Consider the following 27,228-nt stretch of genomic DNA (forward strand, 5'->3'; position numbering starts at 1 on the left):
TCACTGGATGTTTTCAAGAGAGAGTTGAACAATAGACAAAAGACAATAGGTGCAGGAGTAGGCCATTTGGCCCTTCGAGCCAGCACCGCCATTCAATGTGATCATGGCTGATCATCCACAATCAGCACCCCGTTCCTGCCTTCTCCCTATATCCCCTGAATCCACTATCTTTAAGAGCTCTATCTAGCTCTCTCTAGAAAGCATCCAGAGAACCGGCCTCCACCGCCCTCTGAGGCAGAGAATTCCACAGACTCACAACTCTCTGTGTGAAAAAGTGTTTCCTCATCTCCATTTTAAATGGCTTACCCCAGAGATGCTGCCTGTTCCTCTGAGTTACTCCAGCTTATTGAGTCTTATCTAGTTTAGTTTAGTTTAGAAGTACAGCGTTGAAACAGGCCCTTCGGTCCACGCCGACCAGCGATCACCTGTACACTAGTACTTTCCTACACACTAGGGACAATTTACCTAAGCTAATTACCCTAAAAAAACTGAACATCTTTGGAGTAATCTATGGGAGGAAACCAGAGAACCTGGAGAGAACTCACGATGGTCACGGGGAAAACATACAAACTCTGTACAGGCAACGCCCATAGTCGGGATCGAACCCGGGTCTCTGGCTCTGTGAGGCGGCAACTCTTATTGCCCTCCAGCGCTGTCTGTATGGAGTTTGCATGTTCTCCCTGTGACTGAGTGGGTCTTCTCCGGGTGGCCTGGTTTCCTCCAACATTCCAAAGACGTGTAGGTTTGTAGGTAAATTGGTTTCTGTGAATTGCCCAGAGCGTATACGATAGAACTAGGGTATGGGGCGATCACTGGTCGGCACGGACGCGGTGGGCCAAAGGACCTGTATCTCTAAACTAAACTAACCTGAAGATGCTGGGGTATCGATACTCCTTGAAGGGTTTCGGCCCGAAACGTCGCCTATTTCCTTCGCTCCATAGATGCTGCTGCACCCGCTGAGTTTCCCCAGCAATTTTGTGTAACCTGAAGATGCTGCCTGGGTTACTCCAGCACTCTGCACAAGATTCCAGCATCTGCAATTCCTTGTGTCTAAGTAAACCCTTGATATTTCCATATCACCAAGTGTGGGGAATTGACATGACAAACAATAATTTCTGAATGAGGAAAATGACATATCAGATTATAAGATCATATGGAAAAAAATGTTATTCAGCAATAACCAACGATAGCTAAAATAAAAATTAGATTGCTTTAAATTTCTAACAGTACAATTATAGAATATCAAACAGGGGAGGCAATTCCAAGCTCGCTGTTTAAAATGTAAAGCTATTCATAAACCACTGGAAGCCTCATCAATTTTCCATTCAATATTGTTTGTGCTCTATTAGATTCAAATCTGGTAACCGTTCTAGTACTCAAAATAGAATTTTTATGAAACCGTTCATTAATACAGCAATCTTGTGAATTCTTCCTTGGGTCCCTTGGTCCACGTCTCATCTCAATTTGGTCATCGAGTAGCTGATTTAGAAACTAACCTCGCTATCAATTTATTTTTACCTTCTCCATTCTAAATGCCAGCTGTACTTCAATCAGTAGCATTCGAGCCTCTGAATCACAAGGGGAGATTGGACTTGGATTGTTTTCTCTGGAGCATCAGATACTGAGTGGAGACCTGACAGCATTTTATAGCAAAGATACTAGAGCGGAGCAAGATGGTCCACTCCTGCAAAATCCAATGGACTGACGTGTAGTACGCAACGGAGCGGAACGTCTGCCATTTTAGTAGGTTTATAGAGCTATGAGACGCACAAATAGGATAGAGCCAGGTAGACACAAAACGCTGGAGTAACTCAGCAGGTCAGGCAGCATCGATAGAGCCAGAGCCTTTACCCCCCCCCCCCCCCCCCCCCCCCCTCCCCCCAGGGTGGAATGTCAAAGATTGGAGGGACGAGCTTTAAGGTGAGAGGGGCAAAGTTTAAAGGAGATGTGTGGGGCAGCTTTATGTTTTACACAGATAGTGGTGGGTGCCTGGAACATGTTGCCAGAGGTGGTGGTGGAGGCATTTCAGAGGTTCATAGATGGGCTCACAGATGGATACATGCAGGCAGAGGAGATTATTTTAATTTAGCATCATGTTCCGCAAGGACATTGTGGGCTGAAGGGCCCGTACTGTTCGATGTTCCTTGAGATTGAAGACTCGTGGCTTCACCTTTTCTTTGTCGATTCTTTCTTTTGAGGAAAACTACTTGCACGAGAAGCTCAATCACAAATGGGATTTTGTCATCAGTGGGATAGTTTAACAGCATCATGTTCAGTGGGGACATTGTGGGCTGAAGGGCCTGTTCCTGTGCTGTAGCGTGCTGCTATGTTTTGTGAGTTTACATTTGACAAATTCGGGGGGAGAGGGCAGGATTTTGTTTTCTGAAAGGCAGGTAAGGGTGAGGGTTTCACCGGCAGGCTTATGCCTCACGAAGGAAAGGTCTTAACAATCATGACATGAGTAATAATGAGAATTAATATAATGAGAAATAAAACAGGAGAATAATGTCAGTGCAATAATGTGGGCGGCAAAGTGGCGCAGCTGGTAGAGCTGTTGTCTCACAGTGCCAGAGACCCGGCTTCGATCCTGACTACGGCTGCTGTCTATACGGAGTTTGTACGTTCTCCCCATGACCCCATGGGTTTTCTCCGGGTGCTCTGGTTTCCTCCCACACTCCAAAGACGTGCAGGTTTGTGGGCTAATTGGCTTCAGTAAAATTGTAAATGATCCCTAGTGTGTGTAGGGATCGCTGGTCTGCACGGACTCGGTGGGCCAAACGGCCTGTTTCCGTGCTGCATCTCTGTAGTCTAAAATAAATCTAAATGCAGTAAAGAACAAACAGTTGGAAGATGGACACAAAATGCTGGAGTAACTCAGCGGGACAGGCAGCATCTCTGGAGAGAAGGAACGGGTGATGTTTTGGGTCTGACGAAGGGTCTCGACCCAAAACGTCACCCATTCCATCTCTCCAGAGATGCTACCTGTCCCGTTGAGTTACTCTAGCATTTTGTGTCTATCTTTGGTTTAAACCAGTATCTGCAGTTCCTTCATTAAAAAAAATATTTTTCACCCAGAGAGTTGTGAATTTGTGGAATTTTCTGTCACAGAAGGCAGTGGAGGCCAATTCACTGGATGAATTTAAAAGAGAGTTAGATAGAGCTCTAGGGGCTAGCAGAACCAAGGGATATGGGGAGAAGGCAGGAACGGGGTACTGATTGTGGATGATCAGCCATGATCACAATGAATGGTAGTGCTGGCTCGAAGGGCCAAATGGCCTCATCCTGAATCTATTTTCTATGTTTCTATATACGAACTGTTGGAAGAACTTGTGGCATGGTGGCGCAGCGGTAGAGTTGCTGCCTTACAGTGCTTGCAGCCCCAGAGACCCAGGTTCGATCCTGAGGTTTGTAAGCTAATAGGCTTGGGTTTGTATACTTGGTATAAGTGTAAATTGTCCCTAGTGTGTGTCGGCTTGTGTTAATGTGCGGGGACCGCTGTTCGGCGCAGACTCGGTGGGCCGAAAGGCTTGTATTTCCGTGCTGTATCTCTGAACTAAACTAAACTAAAGTCGACGGGAATCTGTAGAGGGGTCGGGACTCCCTTCGTCGGGACCGAGCGTGCCCGCAGGCACACCTCCAACTTGTAAAACGTAGGAGGAATCAAAGGAGAACAGTCACCGACAACTCGTTCAATTCCGCCCATTCCCTGCGTGTCAAAGATGTAGCCAGGAGCACCAGCATGAGTCATTCTGTTGGCTACATGGAACACTCCTCGCTCCAAATCTAAGGGGAAAAATACAAAGTGCTGAAGTGACGCGGTGCGTCAGGCAGTAACTACAGATATAACTGGTTAAAATGCTGGTTTAAAACGAAGATTGACACAAAAAGCTGGCGTTATCTCAAGAAGGGTCTCGACCTGAAACGTCACCCGTTCCTTCTCCCCAGAGACACAGTTTAAGAATAAGGGGTAAGCCATTTAGAACGGAGACGAGGAAACACTTTTTCACACAGAGTTGTGAGTCTGTGGAATTCTCTGCCTCAGAGGGTGGTGGAGGCCGGTTCTCTGCATACTTTCAAGAGAGAGCTAGATAGGGCTCTTAAAAATAGCGGAGTCAGGGTATATGGGGAGAAGGCAAGAACGGGGTGCTGATAAGGGATGATCAGCCATGATCACATTGAATGGTGGTGCTGGCTCGAAGGGCCGAATGGCCTACTCCTGCACTTATTGTCTATTGTCTCCAATGAGGTAGATAGGAGGTCAGGACTGCTCTCTAGCAGATGAGAAGATGGTTCAGCTGCCCAATAACAGCTGGGAAGAAGCTGGGATGTTTTCAAGAGAGAGTTAGATTTAGCTCTTAGGGCTAAAGGAATCGAGGGATATGGGGAAAAGCAGGAATGGGGTACTAATTTTAGATGACCAGCTATGATTATATTGAATGGCGGTCCTGGCTCGAAGGGCTGAATGGCCTACTCCTGATTCTATGTTTCTAAGAAACTCCCTGCTGAATCTGTAGATGTGCTTTTTCATGATCATAAGATCATAAATGATAGGAGTAGAATTGGGCCATTTGACCCATCAAGTCTACACTGCGGTACACAAAAATGCTGGAGAAACTCAGCGGGTGCAGCAGCATCTATGGAGCGAAGGAAATAGGCAACGTTTCGGGCCGAAACCCTTCTTCAGCCCTCCAAAAAATGAAGAAAGTCTACACTGCCATTCATTCATGGCTGAACTATCTCTCCCTCCAAACCCCATTCTCCTGCCTTCTCCCCATAATCTCTGACACTCGTAATAATCAAGAATCTATCTATCTTTGCCATGAATATATCCACTGACTTTGCCTCCACAGCCTTCTGTGGCAATAAATGCCACAGATTCACCTCCCTATGACTAAAGAAATTCCTCCTCACCTCCTTCCTAACAGAACGTCCTTTAATTCTGAGGCTGTGACCTCTAGTCCTAGACTCTCCCACAAGTGGAAACATCCTGTCCACATCCACTCTATCCAGGCCCTTCACTATTCTAACTTCTGTACCTCTTGCTTGATGGGAGAGGGGGACAGAGGGAGTGTCTGGCCACCCTCTCGACAAAAGAACAGATTCTCCTGGTCGTACCTTTTACCCCACCTGCCCCAGCGTCCAGCAAGTCAACCTCTGTCAATTCCACCAGCTCCAACGAGACCTCACCACCAGCCTCAGCATCCTCTCCTCACCCCTCCACCTTTCCTGCTTTCTGTGGGGGACCACTGTCTCTCTGTGACTCCTGGGTCCGTTTACCCCCTTCTTAACCATTCATCTCTGTCCTCCAACGCTCTCCCCAGCAAAACCTGTCCGAACACCAAGATAGACACAATAAACAATAGACAATAGGTGCAGGAGTAGGCCATTCGGCCCTTCGAGCCAGCATCGCAATTCAATGTGAACATGGCTGATCATCCCCAATCAGTACCCCGTTCCTGCCTTCTCCCCATATCCCCTGACTCCGCTATTTTTAAGCCCTATCTAGCTCTCTCTTGAAAGCATCCAGAGAACCGGCCTCCACCGCCCTCTGAGGCAGAGAATTCCAGACTCACAACTCTCTGTGAGAAAAAGTGTTTCCTCGTCTCCGTTCTAAATGGCTTACTCCTTATTCTTCAACTGTGGCCCCTGGTTCTGGACTCCCCCAACATCGGGAACATGTTTCCTGCCAATTTACACGTTTTACCGAAGCCAATTAACCTACGCGTCCTTGGCGTGTGGGAGGAAAAGGAAGATCTCGGAAAAAAAACCTAGGCAGGCCACGAGGAGAACGTGCAAACTCCGTACAGACAGCACCCGTAGTCAGGATCGAACCGGGGTCTCTGGCGCTGTCAGGCAGCAACACTACCACTGCGCCATCGTGCCGCCCTGCTGTCTATGTGGAGTTTGCACGTTCTCTCTGTGAGAGAGGGGTTTCCTCTGGGTGCTGCAGTTTCCTATCTATGCCTCTCATTATTTGATACGCAAACTTTCCAACGCCTCCACATCCTCCCTGCAGTGGGACGACCAGAGAACTGCACGCAATACTCCAAATGTGGTCGAACCAAAAGTCCTATTGATAGCCATTTTCAATAGCTTTATTAATCTGGGAGCGCTCGCCCTGAATTGGACTCTGGGCTTGATTTTTACTGCCCACGCACACAAAACAACGGCGGCAGAGGCGATCCAGAGGCGGCAAAGGAGGAGAGAATATTAACGGTAGATCAGGCTGAGTTGGATTGTTGGGACTGGAAGGGTGGACATCTATTCACTGATGAAACTAATCTCCAGTGGGTATAGACTATTTACACAAAATGACCGAAATAAAAACAGAAAACTCTGTAAACAACGACTTAACATTGTATGGCAGACATGGTTACTGAACGGAATGGGGTACAACGTTGCAAGGCGGGCTGTTAAAAAAAAAGTGCCCCGTCTCGAAATGTTATAATTGGTATTCTTTAATGTATTATTTCCAGAATCTGTCAGTTGTCACCTCTGCTGTTGACACCCACGGATTCGGACCGCTTCGGGTATTAGATGCCCTGTCACTTTCAATACAGTTAAATCCATGGACGGGATAAAGTATTGAGAGGAGTTTGTCTCCTTCTCGCTTGTCGCCCCACGCAAACTCCGGGTTTTGATCGCCGCTTTCGTCGGATTTCTGACATCTAATTAGATTGAAACGCGTAAATAAACGAGGAATTAAATACATCCAGGAGCGCTGGGGGGGGGGGGTTATTTGTAACAAAATCCCCAACAAAATCCACAAACTGAAAATTAACTGCGATTCCCAGGTTTTTAAGACATTCCCGTTTATAACTGGGCTGGGTGGAGAAAACACAGTTATTCGGTGTACAGAATGACCCTGTTTTTTGTATTGAAATTAATTTGCTAAACAAGTCCACAGAACGAGTAAACAAATCCTGATTAAGACTTGCGGGTGGTACTGTGTGTGTGTGTGTGTGTGAGAGAGAGAGAGAGAGAGAGAGAGAGAGAGAGAGAGAGAGAGAGAAATGCATGTTTTGCGACTCGTTTTTACAAAGAAAAGATGTTCATCTTTGTTCAGACTGAAACAATTTGCACTTGTGGAGAAATCTCCGTTTACCGAGGCAGCCCGCGGCTTGATTCTTTCTACCTGGGCGCTTTCCACATGTTAAATGGGAGAGCTGTGGAGTTGCTGTTGTTATTCACCGGCCTTACCTTCCGCAAGAAGGCCATTCGTGGCCGGAATTGTTGTCCCTGGGTGAAGCTTTTCACTGTCATCTTGTCCGCCGCCTTGTTACAGGAGCAGCGGCTCTCGCCGTGAAATGTATCCGAGTGTTTGGTGTTGCAGGCGTGCGCGCCCCCGCCCCCTGCGCGCCCCCGCCCCCGCTCCCTGAGCGCCCCCGCCCCCGCCCCCGCCCGCGCGTCCTCGTTACCCCGGCAACCGCGGCCCGGGCACCCGGCGAGATGTCAGTCAGCGCATCCGGGGACACCCAGTTAACGCGGATACACAAAGCGGGGATGCAGTTAGCGGGGATGCACAGAGTGTGGATGCACACAGCGTGGATGCAGTTAGCGGGGATGCAGTTAGCGGGGATGCAGGAGTTAGCGGGGATGCACAAAGTGTGGATGCACAAAGCGTGGATGCAGTTAGCGTGGATGCAGTTAGCGTGGATGCTTAGCACGGATCCAGTTAGCGCGGATCCACAAAGCACGAATGCAGGAAGCGCGGAACTATTAACCTACAAACCCGCACGTCTTTGGGATGTGGGAGGAAACCGGAGCACCCGGAGGAAACCCACACGGTCATAGGGAGAACGTGCAAACTCCACACAGGTCAGGATTGACCCCGGGTCTCTGGCTTGGTGAGGCAGCAGCTCTACCCTCTGCGCCAGTGTGCCACCCACATAGGTCGCACTGCATACTTTAGCTTACACTATTATACTCTAGATATCTAGTATATTTATTATATATTTAGAGTTGTTGCATTAATGTGCCGGTAAAGCTGCAGCAAGTAAAACATTAATTGTTCCATTCCTGGTGCACATCGTGTCTCTCGAAATTACCTGGTGAGTTTTTCTCAGCCTGGATACTAAAATAGGATCAAGGGAGAGATGAATCTGGAGTGGTATTCATGATGGGTAGGAGTGTGGTTGGTAAACACCTTGAAGTGTTTATCATGCTTACTGGAATAAAACAAGAGTGTTTCAGCAGTGAAGTTCCATTCACCAAAGATTGTTAAGGGCTTGGACACACTAGAGGCAGGAAACATGTTCCCGATGTTGGGGGAGTCCAGAACCAGGGGTCACCGTTTAAGAATAAGGAGTAAGCCATTTAGAACGGAGATGAGGAAACACTTTTTCTCACAGAGAGTGGTGAGTCTGTGAAATTCTCTGCCTCAGAGGGCGGTGGAGGCAGGTTCTCTGGATGCTTTCAAGAGAGAGCTAGATAGGCCTCTTAAAAATAGTCAGGGGATATGGGGAGAAGGCAGGAACGAGGGTACTGATTGGGGATGATCAGCCATGATCACATTGAATGGCTTCTTTCTTACAGTTTGGCTTTCTTCCCAACCAATTGTTCAAGAGCTTTAGATTGCAACATGCGCCTTAATTTAGTTCAACAAAGAAACTGACAAGTTACTAAAGAGGCTCGAAGGGCCAAATGACCTACTCCTGCACCTATTGTCTATTGTTTATTGTCTAAAAGGAATTGGTCTGGAAATGATCCAAAGGAGACGGACTTGGTGTCTGAAAGATACAATTTGAATTATTGTCACCGCGGAGAAGAAAGAGGGAGAGATTGAACTTTATTGCCTTCCATCACAGTGAGGAATGTGGGGAGCCGCTGTGATGGATGTTTATGTTAACATCTATTTTATGTGGTTGTGTGTCTTACTGCCTCTCACTTGGCGTGGCTGTATGGTAACTCGAAATTCACTGTACCTTATGGTACATGTGACAATAAACCCATTTAGAATCTTGAATGTGACAAGTAATGATCACATTGAATGGCGGTGCTGGCTCGAAGGACCGAATGGCCTACTCCTGCACCTATTGTCTATTGTCATAAGTCACAGTGAAATTTTTTGCCTGCACACCCAAGGTATGCAATGAGTCGCCACATAAAGGCCGCCGACAAGGTTACAAAATTAGCCCACGCCCGGTCCACCTTTGTCCTCCCGTCTCTCCCGTCGGTCCCCCACGCCCGATCCTCCATCATTCTTCACTCCATCACTCTTGCCGGACTATTTCTACAAGCTCGTTTTACTGTCCAGTATTCCTGAGCCACGGAACACAAGCTGGAGCTGCTTCTATACTGATGATGATCGAGGAGGAAGCGTTGCTGCCAAGTTGTACTGATTGCGGTCTGTTGAGGATCCAGTTACACAGGGATCAAGCAGGGACCCAGTATCTTGGGAGTTTTTGCACGCATGTTGTGGTTATTAATTTTCTGAATTATTGGTTATTATTTATTATCTAAGTGTATTCTTCCCATGGATTGCCACCTTGTCATGGTGGAGAAGCTTGTGTGGGCCTGAGATCCTGAGAGTGATGCCGTCTGGAGCTATGCTCCTGGTAGGGCCACCCATGCCGGTAAGGTCGAGGGGGAAGTCTCTGACAAAGAGCAATCCAACCAAGACCTCAACGGTGGAACAGGCGGAGGACGATGGCTGACCTTAGTGGAGCGTCGCAACGGCTGGGAAGGCGGATGAAGGCTGCAGCAGAAAAGGGTCCCCGGTCGTCTTGGACTCCATGCCACTGGATCCTGACCCAGATCTATCAAGGACCGTGTGGTGGCTGTCTGTGCACCAGTCTCCCCACGTTAAACAAAGTCACGCACAGGCATCCTCCATATAGGGAATAGCACCCTAGATACACCCATGGTCAGCCATGACCGAAGGAGGCCCCAGAAGATGTGTATTACATTCACGTGCCTGATATGCTGCTGCAAGAATGTTATTGTTTTGTTGTCAATACATATGACGATTTGCCACACTCGACTCCTAATCTTGCATTTTGCACATCATGACCTTTAGAGTAATACACTAGAGAATGATACTAACAAAACTCCAATGAGACAGTCATGTAGAAATTGTATACTTTGCCAAAGATAGACACAAAACGCTGGAGTAGCTCAGCGGGACGCAGCATCTCTGGAGAGAAGGAATGGGTGACGTTTCGGGTCGAGACCCTTCTTAAGACGAGTGTCAGGAAAGGGGAACGAGAGATAGAGACGATGATGTGGAGAGATTTGGAACTAATGAATGAATACTTTGCCATTTGCCAATTCATTAGTTGTGCCTGACATATTTCATTACCTCCTGTGGTGACATTTCTGTCTGATCTCATCTGTGAAATGTTTCATTTCCTGGTTACTTTTCCATGGAGAATAAACATATCCTTCCTTTTAAACTTAGACTGTATAAAATCTCAGTGCGGCCTATTAAGAGATTGTTCTGTCTTCGTAATTATCCTCTCTGCCAATTAACAGATTTCTTTGTTTATAACTGATTATTTTCTCTGTTCAAGGCAGAATCTCTTTTCAATATGGGGAACTTGAATCTAGCATTAATAATAATAATAAATTATTGATCCCCTCAGGGAAATTCAGATGTTAAAAAGCCAACAACCAACAAACCCACACATTCAGAACAAAAGCAGACAAAAATACATAAAATACAATATGGACAATACATGAAAGCAATAAATATTTAAAAAGACCAAATAATTAACTATTAAAAATGCAAAGCATCCCCCTACAGCCTAGCAGTCAATATTAGAAAATCTAATGGCTGCAGGGGTGAAGGATCTCCTGAACCGCTCCGTCCTACAGCGCAGGGAGAGGAGCCTGTTGTTGCCCCATGTGCTCTTTTGACCCTCCAGAATTTCATGGAGGAGGTGCCCGGAGCACTATAACTGCTGTAGGAAGGAACTGCAGATGCTGGTTTAAACCAAAGATAGACACAAAGGGACAGGCAGCATCTCTGGGGAGAAGGAATAGGTGATGTTTCGGGTCGAGACCCTTCTTCAGACTAAAGAATATATGTCATGGGGTAGACCGACTCCCCTCCCCCCCCTCCTCCTGCCCCCTCCTCAATCTTTGCACATTCGCAATTATTTCCACTCGTCACTTTAATTTCATGTTTCATGTATCCTGTGTTTTATGACTGCTAGCAGACTAATTTCCCTTCTGGGATAAAGAAAGTTTTATTGTATTGCATTGTAAGTGCTGGAGTAACTCAGCGGGTCAGGAGGGAAATGGATAAACGGCATTTCGGGTCGGAAACCTTCTTCATACTGAAGACCAAACATTATTAACATTTATCATTTGACTTGCCACAACAAGACTACTGTTGAAGAACATATAGTAGTATAACTCGTTATCACCTAGCCCACAGCCAACAATGAACCATTGTGGGCTCTACCCGTGATCATCGTAACCTTTTAACTTTTTTACATATCTATCATTCATTTGTTCTATATCGCCGTCTATATTTGTCGTTTCCTTTTCCACTGGGACAGGCAGCATTTCTGGAGAGAAGGAATGGGTGACGTTTTGGGTCGAGACCCTTCCTCAGACTGAAAGTCACAGGAAAGGGAAACAAGAGATATAGACAATGACGTGGAGAGATATAGAACAAATTAATGAAAGTTATGCCAAAAAGTAACATTGATAGAGGAAGCAGGTCATTGTTAGCTGTAGCTAGGTGAGAACGAGAAGCTGGTGTGACTTGGGTGGGGGAGGGATGGAGAGAGAGGGAATGCAGGGGTTACTTGAAGTTAGATAAATCAATATTGATACCACTGGGCTGCAAGATGCCCAAGCGAAATATGAGATGCTGTTCCTCCAATTTGCATTTAGCCTCACTCGGACAATGGAGGCTAATAGTAACCAGGACAGAAAGATCAGTGTGGGAATGGGAGAGGCATTGAAATGTTTGGCAACTGGGAGATCAGGTAGGTCCAGGCGAACTGAGTGCCAGGCCAGGATTTATATATGTGTAAGAAAGAACTGTAGATGCTGGTTTAAATCGAAGATAGACACAAAATGCTGGAGTAACTCAGCGGGACAGGCAGCAGTGCTGGAGAGAAGGAATGGGTGACATTTCGGCTCAAACTAAACTAAACCATACAAAATGTCCATTGGTGTTCGGTGCTGTGATAACATTGTGGTTAGGGTTGTGCACTGTGGTTCAAGCACATGATGGTTGACGGGAAGAATCTGTTCTTGTACTCTAGAATTTGACTTTAGAATCCTCTCAACAGCAGGAGCGCAGTCCTGACCTCTCATCTACCTCATTGGAGACTTTTGAACTTTCTTAATTGGACTTAATCGGACTTCACAGTCATAGAGTGACACAGTGTGGAAACAGGCCCAACTTGCTCACACCAGGCAACAATGTCTCAGCTACACTAGTCCCACTTGCCTGAGCTTGGCCCATATCCCTTGCAGTCTTTGCTCATGTGTCCTGCCTTCAAACATCCAAAGCAGACTCTTTTCTCCTTTAAGAAGTCTATCCTTTCTCTGTACCCCTTGGCCTTGATCTGACACCACCTCAATGTGTGCCCACTTCTTCTTGATCTCTTGGCCTCCAGTATATTGATCCTTGCATTGGCTGCTGCCAGCTCCGTCTCTAGTTCCAGCATTTCCATCTCTCTTTTCAATTGCTCCTTCTCTCTATCCAATTGCTCCTCTTGTGCCTCTGTCTCACTTTTCAATAGCATTTTTTTGTCTTTTCAACGCTCTTTTTCTCTATTCATCTGTTCTTCTTGTGTCTCAAGCTTGTGCCTTTTGTCCATGGCGGCAGCCCGTTCCAAAAGAGCAGCCTTTTCTGCCTGAGCTTTCAAGCGAGCAGAGACCATTGAAGATGCACATGATGAAGAACTAGATTTGTGGCTTGATTTTGAGACATTTGAAACACTGTCATCCGGTCCAATTTCTTCTGAGTTTACAACACTCTGTTGTATGGTATTTCAGCAATTTGCTATCCAACATTGACACCTTGTATCTGAGCTTTAGTATTGACCACAGACATACCAGCTAATTTCCCCTTTAGAACGTGTTGAGGTAAAGCCGGATGCATGCAGGCTGGTATTTCAAACAACTGATATCGCTCCGATTCTCAAGGTCACTTCTCAATTCTCCATTTTAGTAGCTGTTTTCCAATACAGTTTATCATATATAGCTTCTCCAATAAAACTTAATGCTGTACTTTTAGCTGTACGTACTCACTCTCTTCCTGCGCATTGGCTTTCGAAGTTTCCAATCTTCGTTAGTCAGATTAGCACAGGTGGCGACCTTGTCCAGTTGATCGGGAGTGGCAGCGTCAGGCTTGTAAAATAAAATAATCCTTTGTTTCGTTTGAATGATTCACAAGCTGCAGTTTCACTCATAGAGCCAGTTCTCACTTAATTGTAATGGCAATTTCTAACTTTTCCAGAGTCTTCTTTTTCATTGCCATTACCATAGGTAAGTAGGAGTGATCGTATGCAGACCAAAAAGAAGAGTCGTTATTTTCAGTATGATTGGTTCTTTATTGAAGCAGTTGTACAAACAAAGAGATGAACATACAAGGTTCCCAAGATGGCGGCGGCGCGGGCACATCACGACACCCTGTGTCTCACGAGAATCAGCGAACTAGCAATAATTTCATATATATATTTTGCTGTTCAATTATTCTGTATTCGCACTTCTGGGTGAGATGCTAACTGCATTTTGTTGTCTCTGTACTTGTACATTGTACAATGACAATAAAATTTGAATCTGAAATGTATTCTCATACAAGTTGTAGCTTTCTGTTCTCTCCGATCTGGTGAGAACTGTGTACTCTCCACCTCCTGTGCCTGGTCTGAATCACTCCCTGTCCCCCAAGCCCCTATGCTATGCCCCTCTATGCATCCAATGATCGCCCCCAAGTCTCCAAACTTATACTGCTAGAAATATCGAGACAAAGTAATATAAAATGCCAACAGTAGCTAGCTGAAACATAAATTGCTCCTAAATAGAAAATGATAGAACAATGAATGAAAGATATGCAAGCATTGATAGTATTGTGTAGGAAGGAATTGCAGATGCTGGTTTACACCAAAGATAGACATAAAATGCTCGAGTAACTCAGCGGGACAGGCAGCATCTCTGGAGGTAGTTGAGGTAGGGACTATCCCATCGTTTAAGAAGGAGTTAGACAGGAACATGGATAGGACAGGTGTGGAGGGATATGGACCAATCCCAGGCACGTGGGGCTAGTGTAGCTGGGACATGTTGGCTGGTCTGGGCGAGTTGGGCTGAAGGACCTGTTTCCACGCTGTATCACTCTATGACTCCATTCATGTAACAAAGCACGGGCGGGAGAAACACGCGGCCCAGACTTTGTGAATGGAAACGTAGAAAATAGGTGCAGGAGGAGGCCATTTGTCCCTTCGAGCCAGCACCACAATTAATTGTGATCATAGCTGATCATCCACAATCAGTAACCTGTGCCTGCCTTCTCCCCATATACCTTGATTCCGCTAGCCCCAAGAGCTCTATCTAACTCTCTCTTGAATACATCCAGTGAATTGGCCTCCACTGCCTTCTGTGGCAGAGAATTCCACAGATTCGCAACTCTGGATAAAAAAGTTTTTTCTCATCTCAGTTTTAAATGGCCTACCCTTTATTCTTAGACTGTGGCTTCTGGTTCTGGATTTCCCCAACATTAGGAACATTTTTCCTGCATTTAGCTTGTCCAGTCCCTTTATAATTTTATATGTTTCTATAGGGGGGTTGCACGGAAGGTCACTGGGTCATAGGGCTCGACGCATGGAGCTGCTAAATCCAACTGGAAGACATCCGTCACTTCCGGTATATGTTATTAATGCTAGAAACGCGTACTTTCCTACCTGTTAAAACCCACCAAAATGTTGAATTTTTGCGCTGAAAAAAATTGTGGGAGTCGGGGTAAGTGTGAGAGACATGTACCCAACTTCAGAATTCCAAAAGTGAAGCGAAATGAGGGTATAGAGAAGTGAGAACTGAAGGGACTACAGCAGCTAAAGTGCTTGGTAAACATTGAAAATATTGGGAATTATCGCGTTTGCTCACTGTATTTCATCAAGTGGCATTATTTGTGTTTTTTCTTGATTCCTTTGGTATCTAAAAATTCTCAGGTGATAAATCTGGCTGTAGATTTTTCCTCAGATGCGTTTTCATTTTGAATGTAAAAACCCACGATAACCATGGGCGATTTAAAAAAAATTACAGCCAGATTTATCACTTCTGAAACTTTTTAGATGCCAAAGGAATCAAGAAAAAACACAAATAATGCCTTACTTGATGAAATGCAGTGAGCAAACGGCCAATGTTCGCCAAGCACTCTGGCTGTTGCTGTCCCTTCAGCTCTCGCTTCTAACTACCGTCATTTCTCACTTTTGGAATTCTGAAGTAGGTTAAATGTCTCTCACGCTTATCCCGATTTCCATAATTATTTACAGCGCAAAAATTGACCATTTCAGCGGGTTTTAACGGGCTCGCTACGCTGGAAACAATGTACTGTAGCGTGGCAACAGTACGGGTCATGGGTCGTGACCCGACTGCCGTGAAACCTCCTTATAGGGTGATTTCACGAAAGGTCACTGGGTCATAGGTCTTCACGCACGGAGCCGCAAAATCCAACTGGGGTACATACGTCACTTCCGGTACATGTTATTGATGGTAGAAACGTGTACTTTCACACCCGTTAAAACCGCAAAAACGGTTCGTTTCTGCGCTGTAAATAACTGTGCAAGTCGGGGTGACCGTGAGACACAGCTATCCTACTTTAGAGTTCCAAAGATTAAGAAAAACGAAGGTAAAGAGAAGAGAGAGCTGAAGGGAAAATAACAGCGGAAGTTGTTGGCCGTGCAGATATAAAGATAGAAAATATCGGGAATTATCGCGTTTGCTCAGCTGCATTTCATCAAAACATCAATAATGCCTTAGTTTTGATGAAATGCAGCGAGCAAACGCGATAATTCCCGATATTTTCTATCTTTATATCTGCACGGCCAACAACTTCCGCTGTTATTTTCCCTTCAGCGCTCTCTTGTGTTTACCTTCGTTTTTCTTAATCTTTGGAACTCTAAAGTAGGATAGCTGTGTCTCACGGTCACCCCGACTGGCAGTTATTTACAGCGCAGAAACTAACCGTTTTCGCGGTTTTTAACAGGTTTGAAAGTACACGTTTCTAGCATCAATAACATGTACCGGAAGTGACGTATGTACCCCAGTTGGATTTTGCGGCTCCGTGCGTGAAGACCTATGACCCAGTGACCTTTCGTGAAAAATCACCCTATAGGATACCCTCTCATCCTTCTAAATTCCTGTGAATACAAGCCCAGTCTTTCCTCATATAACAGTCCCGCCATCCCGGGGGTTAACCTCGTGAACCTACACTGGACTCCCTCAAATTAGGAATATTGCACACAATATCTCGGTGTGGCCTCACCAGGGTCCTGGACAACTGCAATGGAACCTCCTTGCCCCTCTCGCAAAGAAGGCCCGCCCGCTCGTAATAATGAGGGGCGTAGTTTAATGACCGTGAAGGGGCGGAGCTGGTGGCGTTCTTGTCTAATGATGGGGAGGGGTCTGTGACGTTCTGCATGATGATGCCGAAGGTGGGTGGGGCCTTTGACGATTGTGATTGAGGGGTTGGAGCCAGTGACGTGCTGCATGATAATGATGATGGTGAAGGGGCGTGGCTTGAAACGTATCCGCATAATTATGGGGAAAATGTGTGGCAGGTGATGTTCGTGCATAATGATTGTGAACGGGGGTAGAGCTCGTCACGTTACTGCACAATAATGAGGGGTGAGTCCCTGACGTTAATGCATAATGAGGGGTGGGGCCGGTGAAGTGAGAGGAGCTGTATAATAAGGCAGGGGGCGGTGACGTTGCTGTATAATGAGGCGGGAGGCGTGACATTGCTGTATAATAAGGCGGGGGGGGGGGTTGATGTTTCTGTATAATAAGGCGGGGGGGGGGGTGATGTTTCTGTATAATAAGGCGGGGGGATTGATGTTTCTGTATAATAAGGCGGGGGGCGGTGACGTTGTTGCATAATGAGGCGGGGTGCGGTGACGTTTCTGCATAATGAGGCGGGGGCGGGGCCTGTCCCGGGCCGTCCGTCCATCGGGCGCCTAGAGCCGCCATTACCGAGGCGAGGGACCACCTGACGGACGTCTTTCTTTCAATGTTTTAGCGAGGAAAGGTGGATTAAAACTAAACCTCGCCCTGAACAATCTCCCGACTTTGTTTATTTTCTTTTTTTTGTAAATTTAATTAATAAAGCCTGAAGCCGATAGTTTGGATCTTTACATAAGAAGAATTTGAGGTGAAAAAACGGAAAAAATGGGCGACAAACTCGACATGTCCCTGGACGACATCATCAAACTGAACCGGCAGAAAAGCCCAGGCGGCCGCGGAGGAAGGGGTGGCGGAGGCCGCGGCGGCGGTGGCGGCGGCGGCATGGGCCGCGGATCAGGGCGACTCGGAGCGGGCGGCCTGGCCGGGCGAGGAGCGGCGGGAGTCCGAGGCGGCGGCGGCGGAGGGGGCCTGGGTGTAGGCCTCATGCGCAACAGACAGAGCGCAATGCGAGGGAGAAACCGACCGGCTCCTTACAGCAGGGTAGGACGCGGCGACCGCGGTGTAAACAATGATAACCCAAAAAAAAAAATGTGTTGATTTAAAAACCCAGAGAGGAAAGGAAAAACAAATCTTTGTAGAGGGTTTACTCTTTTTTAAAAAAAATAAGGAAAAAAACGAAGTGATTTTTTTAATTAAAAAACGGTTTAAATTTGGAACCGTGACGGAGCGGCGCCATATTGGCGGAGCCGTTATCGATTCAATTTTTTAAACAAGATGTAGTTTGTTAGCCCGTTTAATGTGTGCGAGGAGAGAGGCGGCGGCGGGGGCGGAGAGCGCGAGCAAGGGGTCGCTCCGGGATCGAACCGTCGTCGGCAGCGCCGGCCCCCCCGCCCGCTGTCTTGGGAGATAAAATGGCGGCGGGCCCGGTCTGGCCCTGGATCACCTTCCACATGGAGCTGCTCGACAACTAAAGCAACGGATGCAACCCTCATCACCCTCTTCAGGAGAATGTCTACAGACTTGCTCTGAGCAACATTTGACACTTCTTCGTAAACACGTTCTCCTGAAACGTTCTGTAATAATGTTACCTAACCGTTTGTTGACACGAAATGAACTTTACACAAAGAAGGACTCGTTCTTTTGAACGTTTCACTCACTCGGCCATCGGAACTGCTACAGAAAGCCACCACTGTCACGAAACTTTAAAAGAAAGCCACATGAATTTGTAAACGAAAACGACAAGAATTTTCATGGACATGAAACTTTTACCGTAACGCTCAAAGAAAGCACATTCACGAAATCTTGTATTCACGAACTATGGCATTCCAGCTAGCATTCTGGTTGGGGACTTAAGACATTCAAGGCCGTTCTTTGGGAGTTTGCCAAGCAAATCCTCGGAATCGTTGTACCACGAAGGAATTTAGCGGAGAAATGGAAAGCATCTTTGCCAAGAGGCGACTTTGTGCAGCTGACCCCGTGGAGGAGGAATTTCCAACAGGGAGGAGGAGGAATTTCACACCAATAATCTGACTAGTGGCTATTAAAAGGAATCCAGGCTTTAGTTCGAGATGTGCTGTGGAAACAGTGGTAGGATAATAAGCGAATTCATTTTTCACCACGTAACAAGTTACATCAGATTCTTTGTTTAACTTTTATTTGATTATTATTGTGTATTCTCTAGAGCACTGTGATGTTACTAATTTTGTGGATTGAATATAATTAGCTACCAAGTACATTCACTGCATCTGTGAACATATTAAATAGTTAATCCATCTCAGGTAAGGCAAACATCTTAATTTATAAAGAAATTTACCTTAAATTAGCAACTGATAATTCTTACCACGTGTAATTTAAATTAGGGAGAGGGTGTTGCGATGGCAGTAAGTAGACATGGATTAACCAACATTTGGGGTAACAAATGTAGGAAGTCAGCGAGGTGTATTTGTTTATTTTCTTATAGCCGAAGCAACTCCCAGACAAGTGGCAACATGACCTTTTTGACAGTGGGTTTGGAGCTAGCGGAGGTGTTGAAACTGGTGGAAAGCTCTTGGTGTCGAACTTAGACTTTGGCGTGTCTGATGCAGATATCCAGGTAAGTGAAGCACAGGATAGTGGTCACTTATTAATGTATAGGGTGATTTCACGAAAGGTCACTGGAGCGTAAATCCCCACTCACGTGACCGAAAATTTTAACTGTGGGACAAGCGTCACTTCCGGTACATGTTAGTGAATGGGAAAACACGCACTTTCACACCCGTTAAAAACATCGAAAACGGCCCGGTTTTGAGCTGCAATTAAGTGAGCCAGTCGGGGTGACCGTGAGGAACAGCTACCTAAATTTACAGTCCAAAAAAAAGATAGAAACTAAGGTAAATACAAGAGCGAGCTGAAGGTGTAAACAAGGCGGAAGTGCTAGCGGACTTTTTTCTTGGAGATTTAAAGATCCAAAATATCGGGAATTATCGCGTTTGCTCGCTGCATTTCATCAAAAGTAAGGCATTATTGGCGTTTTATCTTTATTCATTTGTTATATGAAAAGTATTTAAAGTGAAAAATCCGTCCGTAAAATTGCAAAATCGCCCATGGTTCTCAGGTGGGTTTTAACATGCAAAATGAAAACGTTTCTGAAGCTCCATTTACCATTTAAATAATCGTAAACTATCAATGCGTTTTGAAATAAATTTTACTGATTGTGCAGGCTTTAAACAAACATTGAGAAATATATTTTGGCAAATAATAAAATGTCCTGATTTTGTCCAACTAACAGCTGACAATTATCCCATTCCTTAGCTTGCATCTGAGTAAAATTCATTTCAAAACGCATTGATAGTTTACGATTATTTAAATGGTAAATGTAGCTTCAGAAGCGTTTTCATTTTGCATGTTAAAACCCACCTGAGAACCATGGGCGATTTTGCAATTTTACTGACGGATTTTTCACTTTTAAAACTTTTCATATAACAAATGAATAAAGATAAAACGTCAATAATGCTTTTGATGAAATGCAACGAGCAAAAGCGATATATTTCCCGATATTTTCGATCTTTAAATCTCCACGGCCAATGTCCGCTAGCATTCATCCGCTGTATTTGCACCTTCAGCTCCCTCTTGAATTTACCTTAGTTTCTATCTTTTTTTTGGACTGTAAATTTAGGTAGCTGTGCCTCACGGTCACCCCGACTGGCACAGTATATTGCAGCTCAAAAACGGGCCGTTTTCGATGTTTTTAATGGGTGTGAAAGTGCGTGTTTTCCCATTCACTAACATGTACCGGAAGTGACGCATGTACCCGTTACATTTTGCGGTCACGTTGGTGCGGATCTACGCTCCAGTGACCTTTCGTGAAATCACCCTATACAGATGTTGTGTAGTGGATTGAAAATGTTTGTTCGGTGCTTCTCGATCTGTTAAGTTTGGGTTTTGGTGGCAGCAACATTCACCACCCTGTGAAAAATATGCACTTAAAACTTCAGAGTATTTTTGTGGACAGACTAACCATAATTTGGCCTTGTAACTCTTAAATGTACACTCAAACTGCTATTTTAGTCATTTGTGACATTGAGGTGTGCCAATGTTAGTTATTTACTGTTATCTCTGGATGTGTGTGCCTTTTATCTACTGGTTATGACTGATACTTGACTTCTGAATGTGTCTTTTGGGAAAATAAAACTGCCCATCATGAAAATCCTTGAATAAGGCAACATCTTGTGGAGGGTAAACATTTCTGGTGGATTTAAAAAATTGAATTAAAAAAAAAAAAGTGATCTGAGTAGTTGACTTTTCTCCCAGTAGATACAACCTAGCCCAATTATTTCCAACATCTGCAGGTTTTCTTTCACTTTTGGAAATTTATATTGTTACATTTGCACTTTTGAAGTGGCAAGTGTGTACCACTGTATAATCACCCTAGCTATAGGGTGATTTCACGAAAGGTCACTGGATCATAGATCCTCACCCACGTGACCGCAAAATTTAACTGGGGTACAAACGTCACTTCCAGTACATGTTATTGATGCTGAAAACGTGTACTTTCACACCCGTTAAAAACCGCGAAAACGGTTAGTTTTTGAGCTGTAAATAACTGCCAGTCGGGGTGACCGTGAGGCACAGTTGTCTTACTTTACAGTCCAGAAGATAAAGAAAAACGAAGGTAAACACAAGAGAGAATTATCGCATTTGCTCACTGCATTTCATCAAAACTAAGGCATTATTGATGTTTTGATGAAATGCAGTGAGCAAACGCGATAATTCCCGATATTTCGGATCTTTATATCTGCACGGCCAACAACTTCTGCTGTTATTTTCCCTTCAGCGCTCTCTTGTGTTTACCTTCGTTTTTCTTTATCTTCTGGACTGTAAAGTAAGATAACTGTGCCTCGCGGTCACCCCGACTGGCACAGTAATTTACAGCTCAAAAACTAACCGTTTTCGCGGTTTTTAACGGGTGTGAAAGTACACGTTTTCAGCATCACTAACATGTACTGGAAGTGACGTTTGTACCCCAGTTGGATTTTGCGGTCACGTGGGTGAGGATCTATGATCCAGTGACCTTTCGTGAAATCACCCTATAGCTGTTATAAACTACCTTGTACATGGTTGTTCATCTGAATATAACCATTCAAGTCTGCATTCTTGAACCACAAACATTGGATTGAAACTGCTTGATCTGTTAAAGAGTTTGATGATAATAGAACATTTCATTTTGGATTGATACATATCTCTACATTGTGCATGGATTCTAGAATCTGCATCCAAGAGAATACTACTAATTTTGCAATGTATCTGGCACCCCCATGAGAACATTTACTGAAGCTACTTAGTTTCTTTCACCCATGTAATACCCTGCCTCACTTAAAATCCCCATGCCTTGTTGCCTTTAGACTGTACTGAACGGCCTCCCATTGTCTGCCCGTTGTAAATTGTTGGTGTTACACACTAAAGACACAGCATCTGTAAACTCTGCTCACTGAAATACATTGGCCCTCAGTTAATCAATCTTTTAAGATCTGCACCCCATCTCTGAGCTTCTCATTTAAAATTTCCTCTAAACTTAATAGTCTTATGCTCCCATGTATTTTTAATTGATTTGGGGATCACTGGCTAAATCAGCAGTTATTGTGTATGCTGTAGCTTCTTAAACTGGGTTGCTAGTCTGGCCATTCCAGAAGGATTCAGGAGTTGATCAATGAGTGAGTCTGAAACCACATATCTGGTAGATTTATCATGATTTTTACCTTAACATTTTAACAATTCCAGATTATTAACTGAATCTAAGTTCTCCAGTTGTCATGGAGGAATTTGGAGTCTGGTCTAAATGTACTATCAATTGATACTGTACATTTTTTCAGACCCTGTTTACATCAACACCACTTTGTTGCAATAGTGACAAAGGTTCTTCCATCTACCAATGACTTTAAAATTCCTCCCCCAGAGCACTTCTTGAAACCAGCACTTGACCAAACATTTGGTCACCTGTCGTTTTTCTAACACTGTCGGCCTTTGTAATTGCCTGTAACATGAAATCTCCTAATGTGATCCAATGTCATACAATCTCTTGCTCCGCATTGAGGCAATCTAATTAGTTACTTTAACATTTTTTTTGTACCTGTAAGGCAAAGGCTAAATGCATTTATTTGTATTGCTTGTGCAGGTTTCTATTTTAGATGTAGAAACTTCATTGCTCTCAGTGGTTCTAAAGTTCTAGTGTTGAGTGACTCCCAAATTAACGTTTAGCAAGCAGCTGCACATCCTAGATTGTTCTATAAACCATGGTTATTTCTTGTGCTTCACAGGCTACTTAAACCCAATGTCACATGCAGCAACAAATGGCGTTGATGTAAAATGTGCCGTGTTTTGTTATTTAAGTTAAATGAATTTATTTTGTCACCTTCTATTCCATACGTGTTGTTTTGATTATTCGTACAAGTCATGTCTACTGCCCTTTGTGCTCCCTTTATTCTGACCTCTTTAATTGTTCTGCTTTGATGGCTGTGCCTTTATCTTCTAGATATTCTCTGGCTTCTCCTTCCAAAATCTTCAGATTTTGTGTTCTATATGTGTGTCTGTACTAATGTGAGGCTTGGCATCAGGTTTTCTAAGCCCTCAAGTGAACACCTTGGAATGTTTTGTATGTGAAAGGTACTAGTTCTGTGCTGTTTAACTTTCAGGAACTTTTTGCTGAGTTTGGAACATTGAAGAAAGCAGCTGTACATTACGATAGATCCGGTCGAAGTTTGGGAACGGCAGATGTACACTTTGAACGGAAGGCAGATGCTTTGAAAGCCATGAAGCAGTATAACGGTGTTCCCTTGGATGGTAACTTGAACTGGTGGAATCAGTGATGTGAATAATAAACTAAATTGAAGTATCTTTGTAAGACTAAATCCTGATCTGCATTTTATTCCAATTTTCACCAAGTTGAGCATTTTTTCACGCCATTGATTTTCATTACAAGACATACAGCATGAATGCAACTTCATTACCTATAAATTCTGAAATGTAACATTCCTACCTCTTTGTTCATGCCTTTGAAATAAGCACATGCCTGCCAAATTCTGATGTTTCAGGGATAAGTGTATCCAAAAATGGTTACATTTACCCCAAAAGCCAAAGATGGCTAATCTTCTTGGATTTAATTTCAGTGTCTTTTTGAGACCTTTTGAGATAAACACAGGAGACTATGTATAGTCCTAATAGGAGGAACCGCAGTGACTCCTTAGCAGCTCTGTTTAATGTATTGCAATAGAATCAAATTTATTTATCTTTTTAATTTACCCAAAGAGCTTGGTCCCGTGAACATTTTTGAAACTTGGAGCACACAGCAACATTAGCAGATTGATTTAATTTTACATTTGAAGAAATCTATTGATTGGTTCTGAGTATAACATGGCCCATGTATAACTGGACAATATATTGACTTTAATGGAAATTAAGTTCTTAAAATGGCAATGTCTAAGGTGATATGCTAGGCCAGTACCTTGTATTGAAACCTGAATAGAAATGCAGTGATAACTCACAAGAAAAGCTTTCTGACTTGGTGTAGCAAATGATCAAGGTCTGTCACCTTACTGTCTTTTGCCTCCAAATTAAAAAGAAAGCCAAGGCTTAATTCACAAGCACAATGTCAAGAAAACAAATCTTTTCCGGGTAACTCCTTGCTTCCAGAAGTATGGCTTATGTTAGTGCCATCATTTTAAGGAAATACAGTTCCTCTGGGTAGAAGGCATGGTTTTTTTTAACATAGAAAGAGTGTATTTTTGTTTGCACCAAACCAGTAATCAAAGCTTTCACCCATTTTGTCAACAAAGTCCCAACTAGTTTCAGAACATGATTTTCTTTTGCATTGTGATTATAGTCGACAACATTGCCAAGTATTTTATCCTTTCTGCTTGTGATTTAAACAGGGCGACCGATGAACATTCAACTAGTTACCTCACAGATTGATGCCCAAAGAAGACCCATAATTGGGTAAGCATTTCTGCCACATTTTCTCCACATTTTCAGTTTTTAGATGTGGGTGCCTGACATTAGCAATGTTACAAAATTTTGAGATTTTAAAAATCAAGTCTGTAATTTATCCCATCAGATAAAGCATAAAAATAAGTTTAATTTGACATCTAATTCACTTTCATATCTCAAGTATTTAAAAAGTTATGGCCATTTTCATACTCGGAAATGAGCATCTTGTTCCCTATTGATTTTCTATGGACATAACAAAAAAGTTGTGATCGTGAACAGTCAAAAGCCCATAACTTTCTTAAAAATTAAGAGAACTGAATGAAATTTTCAGTTATCATAGATTGAAGCATTCTGAAACAAATATAAAATAATCTTACTTGGATGACCTGAAATTAAAGCATATAATTAGTTAGTTACCTAATTGTAGCTAATTTCAGACTTCAATTACTAGATCTCAACATCTATCCATTTCTTAATAAATGATTAACATTTTTAAATAGCCTAAATGTCCAAATAATATTCACAAATAATTCACAATAAAACATGATTTTAAAATCTCATTTACATTAATTTATAGGCCAAATGGAAGGAATTCAGTGTTCAATTGCTGTAAATAAATGCCCATTTAAATCAGCTTTCTAGCGGGATCCTGTGGAACGCGCTGGTTTAGAACGTTCACATTGCGGTAGATTTGTGCCTCAAATGCCGAGAAAAATACTGCGCGATATAATGGGCCCAAATTGAGCTACTCGCAATATTAAATTTTGTATAAAAGGATCTTTAGAAGCCCTTTTGAATGTAAAAATATACAACCTAACTTCTGCTATTTTCTTTATGAGACTCTGCGGTTGCTGACGGTCGCGGGTTTAAAGATTGATTTTTAAACTACTATAACTATTATTCAAGGCCTTTAAACCTAATAATAGCTTTTGCGACGGGGTCTATCAGCGATTTTTCGTTAATAATTAACTAGGCTGAACATTTTCGATTGGAACAGCTTAGAGAAAATCGCGTTTTAAACCCGCCCCCTCTAAACGGCGCCAAAATCGCGCACAACCTCAGCGGCAGATCTTCAACGACGCTTCAGGTAGGCTTTGCAACATACCTACTGACATGGTAGCATTTTGTGCCCATTCATAATTAGGCATGAAGAACTGCTTTGGGTTAAATGTAGCTCTGGGGAAGGAGAGAGAAGATAGATAGTCCTGCTACAGCACATGTTTCCATAACATAAATTATTTATAATGTGAGTGTTGTGTAAGGACATGATTTTCCATTACATGAGGTTTCTTGAGAGTGCAGCTATCATGTTGTAGCATAACTGCCTGCTAAACTGTTCTTGCAGGATTTAGCCATTTAAGACTTTCTGGGAACGTGCTTTGTACAATATTTTTGCCTCTTTAACAGATTTTCTTTCTTTGTTATTTCAGAGGAAACAGGGCCATAAGCCGAATTCGTGGTATTGCATTTGGGGGTGGAAATAGACGTTCCAGAGGAGGCAACAGAGGCGGAAGAGGTGGTCGAGGTGGAAGAAATTTGCGGCAGCAGCTTTCAGCAGAAGAGCTGGATGCCCAATTGGATGCTTATAATGCTAGGGTGAGGATTGAACCTGGGTCTCTGGTGCAGTTCTACCAGCTGCAACACTGCGCCTTGTCAGTTGTAAACTTCTTCGGCTGAAAGTGCATGTTTGCAATTGTTATTCTGAGGAATGTTGTGATCTCTTGATACAAGGTATATCAGCAGGATCAGTAATGAGGACAACCTGGAGTAGCTTTATAGATGAGTGGGTAAAAAGGCTTTAAGTTGAGTATGTATAGGTTTGTTTCAAGATGTTAATGGTCAGCATAGACTGGGCGAAGGGTGTTTCTTTACTGTGTGTGTAATATATGTATACACACACACACACACATATATATTAATAATAATATAAATAAATAAATATTATCTCTGTGGGAAGTTTGGGGTGCAACCTATGCTGCAAACCTAAAAGGGGATAGTCACCATGCAGTTGTATCAAATTGTTCTGATGATCTGAATGTTGATTTGTAATTTGTGTTTCTTCTCTTTTCAGATGGACACAAGTTAAGCGATCTTGGATTTGGCATTTATTATTTTCCTTATGGGAGGGACATGAACAATGTAGTCTAGGAACTCCATGGAATAAGTTTTTAAATCTATGTAACTTTTTAAGTCACAGTCCTGTTTTGTACTGAATGTTTTCATTTTGGGGTATGTTTTATTGGTTGCATGTTTTCATGGGAGGATGGGCACCCCACCACCATGAAATAAATTTGCACTGTTAACTGAAGTTATCTGGCTTTCTTGTCTCATTGCAAATTAGAGAACCATGTTACAGTTGGCACTGCGCAAAGCACAACTGAGGTTTTGTAATATTCTGCATTCGTTGAGAATACTCGGAGTGGATTTGTCCAGTTGTTACCAAATAAGCTAAAGATTGGCTTTGGACTGAAAGTGGAATTACTAATCAAAATAAAGTATGACTGTATTGTGCATGTTGTGTTCATTGTGGTACATCGGTTGCTGTGTTCATTTTTAAAAGGCTTCACTTTTTTACCCACTGGACTGCTTGAACCATTCCATGTTGGCATTTGCAGGATATGCCATTTCAAAAGAGTACAAGTTTAAAATTACTACTTTACAATTGAGAGAGGTTATATGCATTTCTGG

At 43.6% G+C, this 27,228-nt stretch overlaps 2 protein-coding genes across 3 annotated transcripts in view; one reads left to right on the forward strand and one right to left on the reverse strand.

The window, feature by feature from the left end:
* Window positions 1-7,340, reverse strand: part of rgs9 (regulator of G protein signaling 9) — a 48,979-nt gene extending 41,639 nt beyond the window's left edge. For both annotated transcript variants that reach the window (XM_033044189.1, XM_033044188.1), the window contains exon 1: window positions 7,201-7,340. In XM_033044189.1, the coding sequence (XP_032900080.1) occupies window positions 7,201-7,263 (63 nt within the window). In that variant the 5' untranslated portion in view covers window positions 7,264-7,340. The remainder of the gene's footprint in view (window positions 1-7,200) is intronic.
* A 9,773-nt stretch (window positions 7,341-17,113) lies between these two features.
* alyref (Aly/REF export factor) lies at window positions 17,114-27,051 on the forward strand. Its single transcript, XM_033044190.1, has 6 exons — window positions 17,114-17,622; window positions 19,043-19,174; window positions 23,250-23,397; window positions 24,486-24,549; window positions 25,971-26,136; window positions 26,612-27,051. The coding sequence occupies exons 1-6, from the start codon at window positions 17,347-17,349 to the stop codon at window positions 26,624-26,626; spliced, it is 801 nt and encodes a 266-aa protein (XP_032900081.1). The 5' UTR covers window positions 17,114-17,346; the 3' UTR covers window positions 26,627-27,051.
* Window positions 27,052-27,228: the final 177 nt, after the last annotated feature.

The sequence above is a fragment of the Amblyraja radiata genome, chromosome 26, assembly GCF_010909765.2.
Source record: "Amblyraja radiata isolate CabotCenter1 chromosome 26, sAmbRad1.1.pri, whole genome shotgun sequence".
In the NCBI taxonomy this organism is placed as follows: domain Eukaryota; kingdom Metazoa; phylum Chordata; class Chondrichthyes; order Rajiformes; family Rajidae; genus Amblyraja; species Amblyraja radiata.